The sequence below is a fragment of the Carcharhinus amblyrhynchos genome, chromosome 29 (assembly GCF_965287045.1).
Source record: "Carcharhinus amblyrhynchos chromosome 29, sCarAmb.v2.hapA, whole genome shotgun sequence".
In the NCBI taxonomy this organism is placed as follows: domain Eukaryota; kingdom Metazoa; phylum Chordata; class Chondrichthyes; order Carcharhiniformes; family Carcharhinidae; genus Carcharhinus; species Carcharhinus amblyrhynchos.
Genome location: NC_137352.1, coordinates 5,429,652 through 5,443,649, shown reverse-complemented (window position 1 = coordinate 5,443,649; position 13,998 = coordinate 5,429,652). Strand labels below are relative to the sequence as shown.

Sequence of the window (13,998 nt, the reverse complement as noted above, 5' to 3'; positions counted from 1 at the left end):
TCTTCCAACTTTCTGTAGCAATAACACACACCATTTACCCAATAAGTTTTTCAATGTACCTTTGCTCAGAGGCCATATGCAACTAGTTATCTTGCTCTGTAACCTCTCATTTTATATCTGAAGATTTTCAAATCAGATTAGTTAGATACCCATATTGCCATGAGAACTTGAGTAGCAGGAGGAAATATTAGTCAGAGAATCACATTCATTTAGAGGTTTATTGTCACCCAAATGGCAGCACCTCCTTTCTTTGTGGTAGACCAAGTATGCTGTTTTGAATACAATTTGAAGAGCAGCACTGAGGAGTTATTCCCCGCCCCGCCCCTTAATGTCTGGCCATTCTTTTAGGCAAAACAATTAAACAAACTGAGGGACAAAGCAAGAAGGGCAGCCCCTTAAAGGGGCTCCGCCCAAGACAAAAACAAAGCAGAAAAAACTTAAAACATCAAGTCAAAAGGTGATTAAAAGGGCCAATAATACACTCCAGTGCCCAACGGGTGAAGACAGCATCAATGGCATCCATGGACACTGCATATTCTCTCTCCAGCCCAATGTCGTGGCCCATACCTTTCCCACAATCAACATCACAAAACAGATGATCCAGTCATAATTAACATGGCAAGGATTGCTGCAATACAGTAGTTTTATATAATAGTCTTCAGTTTACTAGCTCGCCATTCACTCACTCACCAGTCTAAACAATCAAGAGGCAGAGTTTGAGCAATAAATGGTAATCTAAAAACCCAGTTCCAAATACAGATTATAGTGCAATTGTTCAAGCAGAATGTTTCAGTTGGTAAATGTACAAACTCAGGTGGACCTGAGCCTCGTAGACCAGGAAGAGTCATCTTAATACTGCAATAGACGTCACTGCTTTTGTATGTGCGTGGTCTACTGTGGAGGGTTTCTACTCCCCATCATTGTCCAATGTTACTGCATAAAATACACAAGCAATCAAGACTGGCCTAAGATGGCTTAATTTCTGTTACCTCCAGCTGTTGATAACTGTGTCCTGCATGCAAGATTCAAATGAAAACTGCAAGATCAAGGCAAGGTAAGCAGCAAGATCCTGGCAGGGATGAAGAGATATGGAACCAAATTCAGTCAATGACAATGAGGTAGAGATCAGCAGTCTATCTGAACATCGAGGTGGGTTTGGGGGGCCAGAATGGCTCACTCTTGTTGCTACATTTAAAATAAATGCCCTTTAAGTCAGGTACCAGAAGGTACCCATCACCATTAAGTCTGTTTTCTGAATCTCCAAGAGAGCAGAAAAGGGGATGTGTAGTCCCAGGGAGAGAAATGAATCTCCAAGGTTAAAGGAAAGAGCTTGTGTTACAGTAAACAATAAACCAGGGATCAATTATACATTGTGTGAGAGCTTGAGTTAGGATGGCAGTCTGCAATCAAAACTCTGATTATCCAAGGATTTCTGACACAATTATACTTGTTAATCACTGCCCAACCACCACACAATTTATTTAATCAAACAATTGCATTTGAGATCCAGGGATCACTTGATGACACAACTGCAAAAAGCTATGCAGTACAGTGACAACTACTGAAAGACTATATAAACAGTATCTAGAGAATGGCAGTTCATCTAAGTGTGGCCAATAGATTGCCTGGATACTGCTAAAATCGAGAGAGAGCAGCATCTCAGCTTTCTGATAGGATTGTACAGATATTAGGCCACACCCATGCTGCAGAATTCATTTTACAAAACTGTGGCAGTTCGGAGATTAAAGAACCTAGTCAGGCAATTCCATCAAGACTCGATGGTAACCAAGATGGCCAGAGTCTGAATCTCACAGCACAGGAGGCAGCCATTCTGTTCATCACATCTTTGAAAGGGCTTTCCAGTTATTCATATTCCTCTACTCTTTCCTCAGAGTAAATTTCCAGGGCTATCTCCAGAGAAGCTACACAATACTGAAAAAAAAATCAGGGAATATAACTGATGCTTTAGAAATGTAAAAATTCTTCATCTAAATCCATTCCACGTTCAATCTCCCTCGGTGCTCACAACATTCAATCCTCTTGCCGGGAATGGTATGGCTGATCACAACAGATGGGTTGCCTCCCAATTGTCAGTGGGGCAAAGTGTCTTTTTCAATTCATCAGGAAGGCAGGATTTACTTATCTATTTCATAAATCTCACTGATATTCTTGGACCTTGTACCAAGGAAACTGACTTTCCCCTAAATTCTGCTCTCTTCCAAAATTGCCAGAATGAGGTGTTGAAACTCTTCACTCAGCATTTTTGGCAGAATTGTACTAAAAATTCCATCTGATAGATCCCAGTCTCTTCCAGTCTCTCTTCCATCCCCTTTCCTGGTTTTGTTTTACTATTTTCAGTTATTCTATGAACTTTATTACCTTGTTCTCCAACACAGGAATCATCTCTCACACACTACCGCCTTTGAAATAAACTCAACAAACATCCTACAGCACCTCCCCCAAGGTGTCAAAGCTTCAGAATTTCTCATCCCATTTATTTTCCTCTTACAGCCCAGGCTTTTAAAACCCAATCATAATTTTGGAACTTAATTTACCATCTCCGCTATTTTTTTCAAACCATTCACCTTGAGTTTCTGATAAAATTTATGTAATCAGAACAAGTTTAAAATTTATAAAAAATTTATTAGTGTCACAGACAGGCTTACATTAACACTGAAACGAAGTTACTGTGAAAATCCCCTACTCGTCACACTGCGGCACCTGTTCGGGTACACAGAGGAAGAATTTAGCATAGCCAATGTACTTAACCAACACATCTTTCAGACTGTGGGAGGAAACCCGTGCAGACACTGCACGGTGACCCAAGCCAGAAATTGAACCCAGGTCCCTGACGCTGAGAGGCTGCAGTGTTAATCACTGTGCTACCACCAGGTGCTCAGCTTTCCTCCCACAGTCCAAAGATGTACAGGTTAGGTGGATTGGTCATGGTAAATGAGCAGAGTTACAGGATAAGGGTGAAATGCTCTTTTGGAGAATTGGTGCCAACTTGATGGGCCAAATAGCCTCATTCTGCACTGTAGATATTCTGTGTATTCTAATCTATGAAAGACAAATTCAGAAGTGCTCAGCCTCAGGATGCACATGGCTCAGCAAGAGGCAAAATTTCTTCTCTTCTCCACTCCAAACTCTCCCGCAAAAATTCATATAGCTGTGAATAATCCTAGTTCTAACTGGTAGGGCAAAACTAAAAACTGAATCAACAAAATTATGCCTTATTCCTGCCAGTTTCACAGGAGGCAGTTGCAACAATTCTTAGCCATGCACGAGACAGAATTCCTCATTTCCCAATCTGAACAATTCCAAAACAGAGATCCTTACCTGATCTCCAGTTAAACAACGCCCAGCTGAGAGGGTGCAAAGATAATCTGGAGCTCATATCTTCCCTCTCCTAGAACTTCCAAAGAATGACAATTAGACGCATTAAAAAGTACATTTTCCTTCTCACAAGCTAGAGGAATAAAGAAACTTAATTCTGAAACAATGGCATATCATTCACTGGGCTAGATCCTAGCTGAAAGGAAATAATTAAATATTAACACTGTCGATCAGCATGCATTCATTGGTGCAAACTTAGTCTTGTTTAGACATAAATTACAGCATGAATTTAAGAAACAGATAACTGCTCAACTTTCAAGACTCGAGCTGGATTTCAAAATTGATTAGTTGGACAAAGAAAACTTCTCTACACCAGCTAAGGGTTCCATGTGAAACAGGCCAAGGAGTCTCAACAGTCCCGAGCAAATCTGGAACAGAATTACTTGCAGTTTAGCACAAACTCTCAAACTCAAACGAAGGTGGTTTAAGATTCACAACAGTGCAGTATTGGCTGTCATTAGTTAAATAACTCACCTAATGAAGGAGCAACGCTCCAAAAGCTCATGCTACCAAATAAACCTGTTGGACTTTACCATGTTGTGAGATTTCTTACCATGCTTACCCCAATCCAATGCCGGCATCGCCACATCATGGCCATTAGTTAAGTTAGCGCTTAGGCACAACCAGAGGCGAATAAAGTGAAACTTTTCTGAGTCTCATCTGAGTCAGTGGGTTCCAGAAGTTAAGTCATATTTTGGAACAGATATCCTTCATCTCGACGCGCGTAAAATGATTCGCTGAAGTGTAATGCATGAAATAAAAGGCAGTGCCAGAGTGCTCTAATTCCTAATAATGGCTTTATTTAGTTTGAAATATTATTCATTTACAATGGAATGCTGGTCCAACACACGTTAAGGTTCAGACATTATATCCAATCAGACTTCTTCGGCCAATGACCTCACCAATGTAAAACCACATGGCAACTTCTGTGGCCACAAGCGCATTCCTCACAGCATCCTGCAAAACAGAAGACAAAGTAAAACTGGAGGCAGTCATTAGGAATTACAGAGTTACCAACCTGAAGGCTGCTGAAGTGAGGAAAACTTAGGAAGCTTTCAGGTACCCGGAAGGATTGAGTTTTGAGTGCAACAAGGCATGACTTTAACACAGAGGATAAGTGTCTAGGTCAACATTGCTGCATCAAGTGGGTATCAAGTTTCTTGAACACTGATGATCTCCAAATTTGTCCACAGTAAAGAATTCACCCCAATTTGGAACAGGATTCTCATTGACTGTGCTTCCCAACACAAGACCATCCTAAAAGATTTCAATGCAATTCTCAAACTTTGTGCTGTCCATTGTTAATGCCTCAATTCATATGCAAATGAATCCTCCAGCTGGCCCTTCTCAGTAATGTGTAGATCCCAGAATCAGGGGAAACAGCTGTGTGTATAAAAAAACCAAAAGCAAGATTTCCCTCCCTAGAAAACATTTAATTGAATAATGCAATTATTAAATGGGAGGGTGGAAAGGAAAGAGAAAATCAGACCAGTTTGGATTATTCACACAGCATTGGCATCAACAAACAGCTTAGGAAAGAAACCTCAAAATCCTACTCAAACGCTCCTATATTTGTCATTTTTCAATGGCCTTACACAAGGAGGGATCCAAATATCACTATTTATACAGTTCATTTAACCAGTTCTCATTCTGGGACCTGCAGAGTCAGGCGGCAGTAGCAGATGGCACAGTCTATTTACATATGAATGAGAGAGACAACAATGAGAGACTACAAACTCTGAAAAATATCATCTCCTCAAAGAAAAGGAATGTCACTGCAATTTTCTCAGGTTAATCTCAAGTTTGGGGAAAACTATTGATACCAGTCAGAATAACGATGGGAGTCAGGCAGCTTTGAATAATAAAGAGGCTTACATCAGAATGCCTGGGCTGTGAGATTGCATTTCATAAACATTAAACAATTCGGTTTCCATTTCCATTAGTTTGCACAAAAGGTTTTATTTACGTTTCACATAAACAGGGCATCTCTTCATTCATTCTACCTGGAATACATTAATTTGCCGAAAAATTATTGAAATGCAACTAAGTTAACTGCTTAAGACTTTGAAGCAATTTTCTGTACATCCTCACGTGTAGCAACTGGAAAGTCAGAGGTCAGAGTACAAAGAACATTGAGGTATCAGTTACCTCGCCTCACTGTCACTTTAAATGGTAAATGTTCTAGAGACATCAGTAGCCCAGTTTCTAGCAGGAGTCTGTCTGTGCAAGATGACGTGGAGTTGATAAAGCCTTTTTGCTGCCTATTGGGTGGGGATTCAACCCACTCCCCCTGCCCAACACTTTCCAATAGGGATCATTCAACAACAATCAGGAGTACGAATGCTGGCAGATGCCCCCCGCTCTCCAGCCAAGAGGAACTGCTATGCCCTGGCTACCGCTACACTGTAGAGGTCAGCATAACCTAGCGATGAAGGGTTGGAATGTTATATCCAAGTCTGACACTGAATAATGCACCTGGCTACTGAAGACAACAATCTGAATAAAGAATTAGATTACTTTCTAAAAGCAAAAGCTCAAACAAGATGAACATAGTGAGGTGAAATGCATTCCATCTACCCCTCCCCTGCAATAGCATAAAACCCATCACATAGTTCCAAAGAAGAGTCATATCAGATTCAGAATGTTAACTGTTTCACTCTCGTCCAATGTTGCCTGTTTGGTTTCTAATACAAGATTTATATTTGTTTCTATGCTAAATATTCACTTGCTCAGCTACCTGTTGCTCGCAATTCTTAATGTTAGTATTCAAGTTTCTTTAGATCATATTGTAGTTTGGGCCAAAACAAAACTCCCAAGCTATTGGAAGTACATTCATATGCTAACATTAGCACCAGTGAAGAGTAACCCTTCTATTCACACACCTCCAGAACAGACAGGCCTCTCTATCTTGAGCAGATTATCAGGAGTAGGAACCTGCTGAAATGTGAGGTTATTCTAGTGGCCTCATGGCTACCTCTAGTGGCAGGAAGATAGGAGAGAGGAGACTGCCTTTCACTTCTGGATGAGATGTAGTTTGCTGGCTCCAAGAAAAAAAATATTTAATTCTATATTTACAAAATGTATTATTTCACAGGATCGGAACATTGCTGGCAAGGTCAGCATTCGTTTCCTATCCTTTATTGCCCTAGTGGTTTGCTAGGCCAATTCAGAGGGCAGTTAAGTCAGTCACATTGCTACGGCTCTGGAGTCACATGCAGGGCAGAACAGGTAAGAACAGATTTCCTTCCTTAAAGGACACTGGTCAACCAAATAGATTTTTACAATTGATAACAGCTCCATGGTCATCATTACTGAGACCGCTTTCTCAGAAAACTAAGGAGATTTGGCATGTCCACTGCGACTCTCACCAGCTTTTACAGATGCACCATAGAGAGCTTGTATAACAGTTTGGTATGGCTCCTGCTCTGTTCAAGACCACAAGAAACTACAAAGGGTCATGAATGAAGCTCAATCCATCACTCAAACCAGCCTCCCAATCCACTGACACTGTCTACACTTCCCTGCTGCCTTGGAAAAGCAGTCAACATAATCAAGGACCGCATGCACCCAAGACACGCACACTTCCACCGTTTTTGGTCAGGAAAAAAATATAAAAGCCTGAAATCACAGACCAACTGATTCAAAAACAGCTTCTTTCCTGCTGCCATCAAACTTTTGAATGGACCTACCTCTTAAGTTGATCTTTCTCTACACCCTAGCTATGACAATAACACTATATTCTGCATTCTCTCCTTTTCTTCCCTATGAACGGTAAGCTTCCTGTGTCCGTATAGCTTGCAAGAAACAATACTTTTCGCTGTGTACTAATGCACGTTACTATAATAAATCAAGTCATAAAATAAATCAAATAAAACAGCTCCAGGTTTTATTAACTGCATTTCAATTCCAGCAGCTGTTGTGGTGGGATTTGAACCCAAGTTCCCAGGACATTAGCATGGGCCTCTGCATTACTCGTCCAGTGCCATTATCACTATGGCTTCATTGCCAGGAGTGGCATGATGGCACAGTGGTTAGCACTGTTGCCTCACAATGCTATGGAGCTGGGTTGATTTCAGCCTCGAGTGACTGTCTATATGGGGTTTGCATGTTCTCCCCATGTCTGCATGGGTTTCCTCCCACAGTCCAAAGTTGCCAGTTGAGTGGATGATGGTGATGCTAAATCGCCCCTTAGTGTTCCAAGATATGGAGGTTAGATGGATTAGCCATGGTAAATGTGTGGGGTTATGGCAATTGAGGGAGCAGGGTAAAATGCTCTCTCATGAGCTAAATGGCATCCTTCTGCACTGTAGGGATTCTATGACTCGCCTCAAATTGGCCACTTTATAACCAAATGACAAAGAGAAAGGCAGAACAAAGGTTAATTTCCTGTGGCTTTCTGAAGCTCTAAAGGCCGTAAATTAACTTCGCAAAGCAGTTATTGATGGTCAATCTCAAGGAAGTTTTTTCCTGAATGGTACCATATTTATTAGAGAATAGTCATCTGTTAAAAGGCTACAAGGTAATGAACTGCTGGAGGTTACGGACGCTTTCCAGAACCCATTTTGTGTTATCCAACTGGATGAGGTCCAGTCACTGCAACAAAACATGCCTTTTATATTAAATACACACACTGGCCACAAAAAATCTCAACTGTAGATTCCTTCCGCAGTTGAGTATTTCCAGTATTTTCTGTTTTTATTACCTTTACAGTTATTTGTTTGTAATGCCCAGCCCTAAATGATGCCACAAGACCCTTGAAGCTTTCGACGGCCAATGGGATTTCGCCAGGAGTTGGAGGAGTCAGCTCCACGCGAGCATATTTCCAGAAAGTAGCCAGACGCGGCTTAGAGTAATTCACAGCAGCTACAACAAAAAACAGAATTCATAAACATACATACAACAGGAATGTTAAAAATGCAAATTCTTAAATAAACATCATTCATATCAGGTTACTACAGAAAATGCTGGAAACGCTCAGCAGGTGAAGGCATCATGGTGGCAGTGGTTAGCACAGCTACCTCACAGTGCAATGGACCTGGGTTCAATTCCTAATTTGGGTCATTGTCTGTGTGGAGCTTGCACATTCTCCCCGTGTCTGAATGGGTTTCCTCCAGTTTCCTTCCACAGTCCAAAGATGTGCAGGTTAAGTGGATTGGCCATGCTAAGTTGCCCCTTAGTGTTAAGGGAACTAGCTAGGGTAAATGCATGGAGTTATGGGGATAGAGCCCGGGATTGTGGTCAGTGCAGATTTGATGGGCCGAATGGCTTCCTTCTGCATTTAGGGTTCTATGATTTGTGAAGGTGGAGAGTTAACACTTCAGGATAACCGCCCAGCTTTGAAGAAGGATGGCCATTATGAAATATTGACCCTGTTTCTCTCTCCATAGATGCTAGCAGAGTACTTCCAGCATTTTTTGTTTCTATTTCAGATTTCCAGAATATGTAGTATTTTGCTACTGTTGACTGACCCAAAAGATCCCAAAACACACTTGATAATGAACAACTACTGACACACAATACCATCAGGTGAGTGCATTCAATCACACGCTGTATATCCCCGAATGAAGGCATCACTGCTTACTGGGGCACAAGTCCATTGAAAGACAACTTGTTAACTTCAACCAATGGTTTACTCTTAAATTATGTAAAGCAATAGGCTACTCAACCATCAGAATATTACAGTGTATGCTGATGTATTTGTCCACAAATTATTTAATGCAATCTCTCTCTTTCTCCAGATCTTTCCCTTACCCTTTAAGGATGGGAAAACCTTTGCAAATTTTTTTAAATGCAGTGCAGAAAAGGCTCTTTGGCCCATTAAATCTGCACCAACAATAATCACTGCTAAAGGCACGCTAATCCCATTTTCCTGCACTTGTCCCAAATCCTTGAATGTCATGCTATTTCAAGTGCTCATCCAAATATTTTTTGAAGGTTGTAAAATTTCCAGTCTCCACTACCTTCCCAGGCAGTGCATTTCAGATCCCCACCATCCTCAGTGAACTGCTTTTCCCTCAAATCCTACATATAACTGCTGCCCCTTACCCTAAAACTATACATCCCTATGACTGACCCCTCAACCAAAGGGGACAGCTGCTCCCTACTCACCCTATACATAGCCCTCATAAGTTTAGAGAGAAACAGAGGGGTGGGGGGGGGGGGGAGAGAAACAGAGGGGTGGGGGGGGGGAAGAGAAACAGAGGGGTGGGGGGGGGGAAGAGAAACAGAGGGGTGGGGGGGGGGGAAGAGAAACAGAGGGGTGGGGGGGGGGGGAAGAGAAACAGAGGGGTGGGGGGGGGGGGAAGAGAAACAGAGGGGTGGGGGGGGGGAAGAGAAACAGAGGGGTGGGGGGGGGGGAAGAGAAACAGAGGGGTGGGGGGGGGGGGGAAGAGAAACAGAGGGGTGGGGGGGGGGGGAAGAGAAACAGAGGGGTGGGGGGGGGGGGGAAGAGAAACAGAGGGGTGGGGGGGGGGGAAGAGAAACAGAGGGGTGGGGGGGGGGAAGAGAAACAGAGGGGTGGGGGGGGGGGAAGAGAAACAGAGGGGTGGGGGGGGGGGGAAGAGAAACAGAGGGGTGGGGGGGGGGGAAGAGAAACAGAGGGGTGGGGGGGGGGGAAGAGAAACAGAGGGGTGGGGGGGGGGGAAGAGAAACAGAGGGGTGGGGGGGGGGAAGAGAAACAGAGGGGTGGGGGGGGGGGAAGAGAAACAGAGGGGGGGGGGGGGGGAAGAGAAACAGAGGGGGGGGGGGGAAGAGAAACAGAGGGGTGGGGGGGGGGGAAGAGAAACAGAGGGGTGGGGGGGGGGGAAGAGAAACAGAGGGGTGGGGGGGGGGAAGAGAAACAGAGGGGTGGGGGGGGGGAAGAAAAACAGAGGGGTGGGGGGGGGGGAAGAAAAACAGAGGGGTGGGGGGGGGGGAAGAAAAACAGAGGGGTGGGGGGGGGAAGAAAAACAGAGGGGTGGGGGGGGGGGAAAAGAAACAGAGGGGTGGGGGGGGGAAAGAGAAACAGAGGGGTGGGGGGGGGAAAGAGAAACAGAGGGGTGGGGGGGGAAAGAGAAACAGAGGGGTGGGGGGGGGGAAAGAGAAACAGAGGGGTGGGGGGGGGGAAAGAGAAACAGAGGGGTGGGGGGGGGGAAAGAGAAACAGAGGGGTGGGGGGGGGAAAAGAGAAACAGAGGGGTGGGTGGAGGGGGGGAAAGAGAAACAGAGGGGTGGGGGGGGGGGGAAGAGAAACAGAGGGGTGGGGTGGGGGGGGGAAAGAGAAACAGAGGGGTGGGGGGTGTCAGATATCGGGGTGGGTGAGATGGGGGGGTGACCCGGCTCTGCCGCTGTGGCTCCGCCCGGGCCCGGAGCGGCCTGTTCCTCCCTCACCAACCCCAGCTCCCCCCGCGGCCCGCGCATCCCCCTCCCGCTCCCCGGGCCGTTACCCAGGGCGAGCTTGGGGCCCCCGGTCACCACTTTCTGCACCAACCGCCGCGCCGCCGCCGCCATCTTCCCCCAATGTCACCCCCGCCAAGGACCCTGCAGGCAGAGGCGGCCAACTCACTGCCTAACTCCACTGCAGCCAGGGTCCTTTGACGGCGGCACCGCTCGTCAGGCAGCTGCACAGACAGCCCAGAGGCTGAGCAGGTGAGTGAGAGCCAGGTAGAGGCAGCACCTCAACCAGAAGGACAACCTCAACCCAACTCCCTGACAAAGCAGCATAACTACATACATTTAAATAACTTTCAATACAATCCCATAAATTTACATGATTTAGTACTAAATGCATACATTTAAATGATTTTAAATACAACTAAATAAATTTAAATAGCTTTAAATACAATTCTGAATCCTGATTGTGAAAAGGATTCAGGTCAAATTCTTCAAAGCTGAAAAGATTGTGTAACTATTACTTCAGAGGTTAAAATGAAAGTATTATTTTATAAAATGCCACATTGCAGAGGAGGCTATTTGATCTATCAAACCTCTACCAACTTTTTTAAAGAGCCATCCAATTCATCCCACTTCCATCCCATCCTCACTCTTTTCCCCTTATTGGTATTGTTATTTTTTTCAACTACTGATCAGATTTCCTTTTAAAGGTTATTATTAAGCATGTTTCTTTTTAAGATGCAAAAACTGGAAAATTATGATTATGAGCGACATGGACAGGGTGGATAGGGAGCAGCTGTTCCCCTTATTTGAAGGGACATAGGTTCAAGGTGATGGGCAGGAGGTTTAGGGGGGATTTGAGGAAAAACTGTTTTACCGAGAGGGTGGTAACAGTCTGGATTGCACTGCCTGGGGGGGTGGTAGAGGTGGGGTGCCGCACATACTTTAAGAAGTACCAGGATGAGCACTTGGCACATCATAACATTTAGGGCTACGGGCAGATGGGATGATGTGGGAGTTCAGATGTTTCTAATGTGTCAGTATGAATTTGATGGGCCGAATGGCCTCTTCTGCGCTATATGATTCTAAATCCTGATTATAAAATGGATTTGTTTCAATCTCATCAAAGCTGAAAATAATGTGTAATTATTACTTCAGAGGTAAAAATGAAACAATTCTTTTATAAATGCCACAGTGCAGAAGGAAGCCATATTCACAGACTCTGCCCTCTAGAACCTTAGGATAGGTGGCACAGTGGTTAGCACTGCTGCCTCACAGCACCAGGGACCCTGGTTCGATTCCTGGTTTGGGTTGCTGTCTGTGCAGAATCTGCACGTTCTCTCCGTGTCTGCGTGGGTTTCCTCCAGGTGCTCCAGTTTCCTTCCACAGTGCAAAGATGTGCAGATTAGGCGAATTGGCCATGCTAAATTAACCCTACTGTCAAGGGGATTAGTAGTGTAAATATGAGGGTTGCGGGAGTGGGGCCTGGGTGGGATTGTGGTGGGTGCAGACTCAGTGGGCCAAATGGCCTCTTTCTGCACTGTAGGAATTCTATGAGTCAGCTGGCACAGGGGAAAATGGATAAGAAGGCTCAATATGTGGTTGAAAGAACTGTGGTGGCTTTGCTTAACAGGCAATGGCGACAGTTCTGGGGAAGGAAGGAACTAATTGTTATATTGAATCAAGAACAGAAAATGCTGGAAGATCTCAGCAAATCTGACAACATCCGAGCAGAGAGAATAGAGCCAGCATTTTGAGTCTGGATGACCCTTCGTCAGAGCTGTAGCACTGAGATGGACAGAGGGGCTAGAATAACTATCACAGTACTCAACGAGGTAGCCTCAACTGCTTCACTGGGCATGGAATTCCACAGATTCACAACCCTTTGTGTGAAGAAGTTCCTCCTCAACTCAGCCCTAAATCTGCTTCCCATTATTTTGAGGCTATGCCCCCTAGTTCTAGTTTCACCCCCCGCAGTGGAAAATATCCCTGCTTCTATCTTATCTATTCCCTTCATAATCTTATATGTTTCTATAAGATATTCCCTCATTTTTCTGAATTCCAATGAACATAGCCCCAGTCTACTCAGTCTCTCCTCATAAGCCAACCCTCTCAATTCCAGAATCAACCTAGTGAATCTCCTCTGCACCCCCTCCAGTGCCAGTATTTATTTTCTTGAGGAAGGAGAAAAGGCTGTCAAATAGGAGGCAGAGAGTGGGGGTCAATGGGTGCTATTCGGATTGGCGGTTGGTGACTAGTGGAGTGCCCCAAGGATCGGTACTGGGGCCTCAGCTGTTTACCATTTATATAGATGATCTGGAGGAGGGAACCGAGTGTATGGTGTTGAAATTTGCTGATGACACCAAGATTGGTGGAACGGCAAATTGTGCGGAGGGTGTGGAAAGTCTGCAGAAGGATCTAGATAGGCTGGGCGAATGGGCCAGGAACTGGCAAATGGAATTTAATGTTAGCAAGTGTGAAGTTGTCCACTTTCGTAGGAATAATGGTAGGAAGGACTATTACTTACGTGGCGAAAAACTGCAGCAGGCGACAGTGCAGAGGGACCTCGGGGTCCTTGTGCATGAGTCGCGAAAACCCAGCCTGCAGGTGCAGCAGGTGGTCAGGAAGGCGAATGGGATGCTGGCCTTCATAGCGAGGGGGATTGAATATAAAAGTAGGGAGGTCTTGCTGCAACTGTACAGGGCACTGGTGAGGCCGCAGCTGGAGTACTGTGTGCAGTTTTGGTCGCCGCACTTACGCAAGGATATTTTGGCCTTGGAGGGAGTGCAGAGGAGGTTTACTAGGCTGATACTGGAGTTGAGGGGGTTGAACTATGAGGAGAGGCTGAATAAACGAGGCTTGTACTCGTTAGAGTTTAGAAGAATGAGGGGAGATCTCATTGGGACGTATAAGATGATGAATGGGATGGATAGGATAGAGGTGGAGAGGCTCTTCCCGCTCAGAAAGGACAGTAGGACTAGAGGGCACAGCCTCAAGATAAAGGGGGGGGGGGGGCGGTTTAGAACGGAGTTGAGGAGGAACTTCTTCACTCAAAGGGTGGTGAATCTCTGGAATTCTCTGCCCGTTGAAGTGGTGGAGGCTGCCTTGCTAAATATATTTAAGATGCGCGTTGATAGGTTTTTGATAGGCAAGGGGATTAAGGGTTATGGGGAGAGGGCGGGAAAGTGGAACTGAGCCATGACAGATCAGCCATGATCTTATTGAATGGCAG

At 44.9% G+C, this 13,998-nt stretch overlaps 1 protein-coding gene across 1 annotated transcript; it reads right to left on the bottom strand.

Moving 5' to 3' along the window:
* Positions 1–4,174: 4,174 nt before the first annotated feature.
* Positions 4,175–10,953, bottom strand: atp5l (ATP synthase, H+ transporting, mitochondrial F0 complex, subunit g). The gene is made up of 3 exons (XM_080214756.1): positions 10,820–10,953; positions 8,099–8,259; positions 4,175–4,353 (listed from the first exon to the last, which is right to left on the bottom strand). Exons 1-3 carry the CDS (start codon positions 10,881–10,883, stop codon positions 4,255–4,257), a joined length of 324 nt encoding a protein of 107 aa, XP_080070882.1. The 5' UTR covers positions 10,884–10,953; the 3' UTR covers positions 4,175–4,254.
* Positions 10,954–13,998: the final 3,045 nt, after the last annotated feature.